Genomic DNA, 4,986 nt, shown 5'->3' on the forward strand with positions numbered 1-4,986 from the left:
ACCCCAGCGACAAGTTGCGGCTCAGCGACTCGTACTCCTTGAATCCATTTGCTTTTAAGGTAAACATAATCTCGCATTGACATCGAATTAGGCATTGACGTAAAGAAGCTCAAATTATATGAGCTAAGTTTACATGATGAATGGCAATCCCTGAATCATCAAATGCCAACAACCCAGAGATTGGTGCATCCTAACATAAAATCTTTTGCAAAGGTCAAATAGATGGCATGGTACAAGTCTATAAGGTACTCTCTAATTGATCAAATTAGTGCAGTACAAATTGTACAAATCTCCCGAAGTTAATTGAAGAAAGAAGAAAATTTTCGAAACTTTTAGTGTGAGCGATCAAATCACAAACCCTATAAATGTTACCAATGAAGCATTATTACTCTTATGAGATATAGGATACAAACAACAGACCACAAAAAAAAACCAATTGTGTTATCAGATTCCACATCAGTAACACTCTACCAAAAATAGAGTTCAGGAAGCAGATACCGCATTCCACAAGGCATCTTCCGACCGGTGCTTGATGAAGCCTCGGTCGGCCATCGCTTCCACGAGCTCTTCGTGCTTCCTGAGCTGCCCGGCCTTCCTCAGCAGGCTCAGCACCATCTCGTACACCGGTTTCGCTGGTTTCAGGGATTTCTCCTCGACCATCTCCCTCAGCGCCGCGTAGGCGCGTCTCCAGTTTCCCCTCCCGCAGAACATCTCGATTAGAGCTCCGTAGGTGTTTGCATTCGGTTCCACCCTTTGCGCGTCCATGTCCCTCTTTATCCTCAGCACCATGTCCATCGACTTGTCCTTGTTGAACAGCTTCATGAGCAGGTTGTACGTCACCACGTTCGGCTTGCACTGCAGCTCCTGCATCCGCTCGTACAGCTTCCGTGCCGCGTCCACGTTGCCGGTGCACAGGACCAGCTTCAGCATTGGGTTGAACGTGTGGCAGTCGGGAACAATCCCCTTGGCAACCATCTTGGCGAGCAGTTTCGTCGCGGCATCGAGGTTGCTCTGCCCCTTCCCGCAATGTGTCTCCATGAGGAAATTGTACGTGATGATGTCCGGATCGCACCCAAGCTGCCGCATCTGGTTGTGCACCTGCAGCACCTGCTCGGAACGCCCGGCCTTGACATGTGCCCGCATGATGGCATTGAAGGTCGCCGTGTTGGGGTTGCACCCGTTGTCCATCATCTGGCAGAGGAGCTCCTGCGCGCGCGGCACCTGACCCGCACGGTACATGGCGTCGATCACCGCCGTGTAGGTGTACACATTGGGCGTGACCCCCGCCTGCTGCATCTCGGCGAACACCCGCTCGGCCTTGTCGAGGCAGCCCGCGCGGCACCACGCGTGCACCAGGGTCGTGTAGAGCACGACGTCCGGGAAGACGGACCTGTAGCTGTCGAAGAGCGCCTGCGCCTCGCTGGCGAGGCGCTTCCGGGAGAGCGCCCCGAGGAGGGAGGCGAGCGCCACCGCGGGGTCGGGCACCCCCGCGCCGTACTCCTCCATGCGGCGGAACAGCTCGGCGGCCTCCGAGGGCATGTCCGCCCGCACGTAGCGCCGGATCAGGGCGAGGATGAGCTGCGAGGAGATGGGGATGGAGCGGGACCGCATTTCGTCGAGCAGGTTGCGGGCGAGCGGGAAATGGTGGTGCTTCGCGAGCAGGTCGATCATTGCGGCGTAGAAGGCGGGGAGGGAGTCGGCGGGGAGGGAGGGGAGGGCGTGGTGGAAGAAGGTGAGGGCCTCCGGGAACGGGACCCCGCGTCTGAGCGCGAGGAGGCGGGCGAGGAGGTGGAGCGGGAGGTGCGGCGCCGGCGGGGAAGGGAGGAGGCTGGTTAGGGTAGAGGAGAAGGTGGGGAGGGGCTCGATGGGCAGGGAGGCGGGCAGCGCGGGCGACGGGTTCGCGCGGCTGTGGTCGACGATGGCCGCGTGGAGCGAGTCCAGGAGCCTGGTTTCCGCGGGCGTCAGGGGCGGAGGGGAGTCGGGAGTCGGTGGCGGAGCCGCGGCGAGCGGAGGCTCTCCGGTTGGCTCGGTGGGGGTCGGTGGCGGAGCCGCGGCGAGCGGAGGCTCTGCGGTTGCCTCGGTGGGGGTCGGTGGTGGAGGCGTGGCGGGCACCGGCTCGGTGGAGCATAGACGGCGGAGGAGGAAGCGGAAGGTTGGAGAGAGGTGGTGCTTGGGCTTGAGGAGGAGAGCCATGGCGGCGGCGGCGGTGGCGGGTCTGTCGCGGTTGCCGGCGACGTGGGGGCGGTAGGGTTCTGGGTTTCAGTTTTGACTGGGTTCGCTCGTTTGGCAGGAGGTTTATTTGAGCCCATCTGACGCATGAGGCAAACCTTTGGGCTTTGAAATTTGGCCCGTGAACAATGCCCTTTAAACTATCAGAGTCGTTGAGGCCTGTATGCACAGGCGGTAACAGGCCTGGAAACAGAAGGTTTCGAGAAAGAACTATGGTGGTTGATAAGACCGTCTTATTTTACTTTGGTCACTTAGTCTAGATATAATAATAACATAATGTATGATAGATTACTTTTTAATCTTATCTATAGTAATAAGATATACTTAAATATATGGTGAGAGAGATTGTTTCTAAGAGATCACCTCTCAACTAAGAGAACACAAACCTCTTTTTTCTATTTCTCTCACCTCCACACCATCAACTACCATAGGTTTCATTGCGAAGATATAACAATTGCACATGCCCTTATGCATGCAGTCGAACCCGTTCACGCTCGAGCCTCGAGGTGGCGTGAGCGCACACAGCTGATGTGGCCAAACTATCATCGAAGACCATAGGTTTGGGGTGTGAGGCTAGTCATAGTCAAAATTAATATTTGAATAGTATAAACGAATGATAACATGCTTTCAAAAAAAGAATGATAACATATAAAGACTTAATTACTTGTAAACTTATTTTATCTTGATGTTATAGTTACTAGAAGCCTCAATTTTCTCATTTAGTGACCGCCATAGCACCAGAATGCTTAATTGGCAATCATGTGGTTGCATGTTACTACTTACTCCGTACCGGTCTATCATGGTAAAACGTAGTTTTAAAAAGTTCAATCATAAATATGGTCAACAAAATGTAAATTGTATGTCTAAATTTTTTTATATTGGAAATATATTTTGAATATGAATTCAATAGTACTCCATCTGGTTCATATTTATTGATGCTAATATGAATTCAATCCATGTAGTGTCTAGACATATGTTAATTCTAGACACATCTATATTTTAATAATATATCTTAAAAATGTACTCCTTCCGTCCATAAATAGATGTCTTATATTTGTTTAAATTTGGATGAATCTATACACTAAATAGTGTTTATATACATCCAAAATTTGATAAATCTAAGTCATCTATTTATGGACAGAGGTAGTACATTTTTAAGATATATTATTGAAATAATATGTGTTACCCTAATAAACCGGTATGTAGAGTACCTATGTTACTCTCATTACGACTAATCCAACGAGGAATAGTTCTCCGTCAGCCACAAGAATAAAGTGAAGAAAATGGCAATCGGTGCTCAGTCTATGTGTATGTGTATTTCTAGTCTAATCTGATGTGGTTAAATTAAACATCGACAATTGGACTCTCTAAGTACGACTAGCTAGTAGCGCGCGCTACTTTTTCAGCATTCAGGTGTGGCGTGACCTTTTCAGGCGTACTCCTTCGCTACACGTTCAAACATAAAAGGAGAATAATAACATGCGTAAACGACTGCCTTGATGAGTCTTCCATGCAGCGTAGTCGCATAATAGAATCATGGTGGTAGTTGTCAAATAAAGTAACCTAGGGTACTGCTGACTAATCGAGTGTGCACAGCGAAGCTCAATAAACAACTGAACAAGTTCTTGGACACGTTTTCATTGCCCCAAATGGGTTTTTTTTTTTTTTGAACGGGAACGAGGTCTAGATACTGCATTGATACTGAATGGTGGAGTACATCTTACATTGAGGATCTAAAAGAAAAAAGGAAAATACAACTTTGTCCTCGTGAAATGCAAAATGGACCCTAGAGAGCAACCAAGAATCGCACTCGAGTCTCATCTGCTCTCCCAGTAACTTGCCTTCGATCGCTAGAAGCTACTCCACCACCGGGAACACTACCACCAAAAAAACAAAAGAGGAAAAGAAGAAGGAAAATGTCCCGCCGCAGTGGTCAATCACTCGCAATAGCATCACTCTAATACTACCTCCGTCCCAAGGAATAAGGCGCACGCGTATTTCAAGATAAACTTTGACCATAAAAATTGAGCCACAAAATCTTGATTATATTATATGTAATTAGTGTAGTTGGATTCGTATTGAAAAGCACTTTCTAATGGTAAATATATGAGCTTGACATTACATATATGTTGATTTGTCGTATATTCATTTGTATTGAGTTATATTTGAGATGGTTAACTGTATACTGAGTTGTATGAGATGGGTTTCTGATCTTGATAGTTTTATATTATATATCAATTTACCATTAATGATTTGTATTGGAAGTTTTATTTGTATGAAACCTGAGTCTATTTTGTGAACTTCAAGTTTTGGGCCCGTGCGATCGTGAACAAAAGACCAAAAAATACACCTAAGCCCTTCCAAAAACAATAATCCTTCACATTTTGGTAGGAACATTGGGTGGGGGGTGGGGGGGGGGGGGGGCGGTGCCCCCTGCTTTGCACTAAGCACCACCACTAGTGAGCGGTATCAAAATTCCATGCTGTGATGTCTCATTTGACAAGAAGGGCCTAGAGGTTGTTGGTTAATAACATCACGATAGGAGCATTGATGATGACCGTTATGGTGCTGCTCTACCGCTTCCTCACACTAGAGGCTGTAGAGAAGACGGACGCTCCTTCCCTTCGCCATGTACTCGTCAGGTGACGTGCATACCATTTGTGCGGTATGCATATCTGACTTTTGGCAAGTGCGCAGTGCCAGAGCATGAACAAAATACACCGGGGGTAATTCCATCGAAAATAGCAAATAAGCATA

The 4,986-nt window shown here is 48.1% G+C and overlaps 1 protein-coding gene across 1 annotated transcript; it reads right to left on the reverse strand.

The window, feature by feature from the left end:
• Positions 1–308: 308 nt before the first annotated feature.
• On the reverse strand, positions 309–2,289 carry LOC127302761 (uncharacterized). The gene has a single exon (XM_051333312.2). The coding sequence runs from the start codon at positions 2,191–2,193 to the stop codon at positions 484–486; it is 1,710 nt and encodes a 569-aa protein (XP_051189272.1). The 5' UTR covers positions 2,194–2,289; the 3' UTR covers positions 309–483.
• Between the last annotated feature and the right edge of the window lie 2,697 nt (positions 2,290–4,986).

This window comes from Lolium perenne, chromosome 5 (assembly GCF_019359855.2).
Source record: "Lolium perenne isolate Kyuss_39 chromosome 5, Kyuss_2.0, whole genome shotgun sequence".
In the NCBI taxonomy this organism is placed as follows: domain Eukaryota; kingdom Viridiplantae; phylum Streptophyta; class Magnoliopsida; order Poales; family Poaceae; genus Lolium; species Lolium perenne.

Excerpts from the sequence above, each read along its gene's own strand:
- LOC127302761 (XM_051333312.2), bottom strand. The coding sequence starts at position 2,193 with ATGGCTCTCCTCCTCAAGCCCAAGCACCACCTCTCTCCAACCTTCCGC.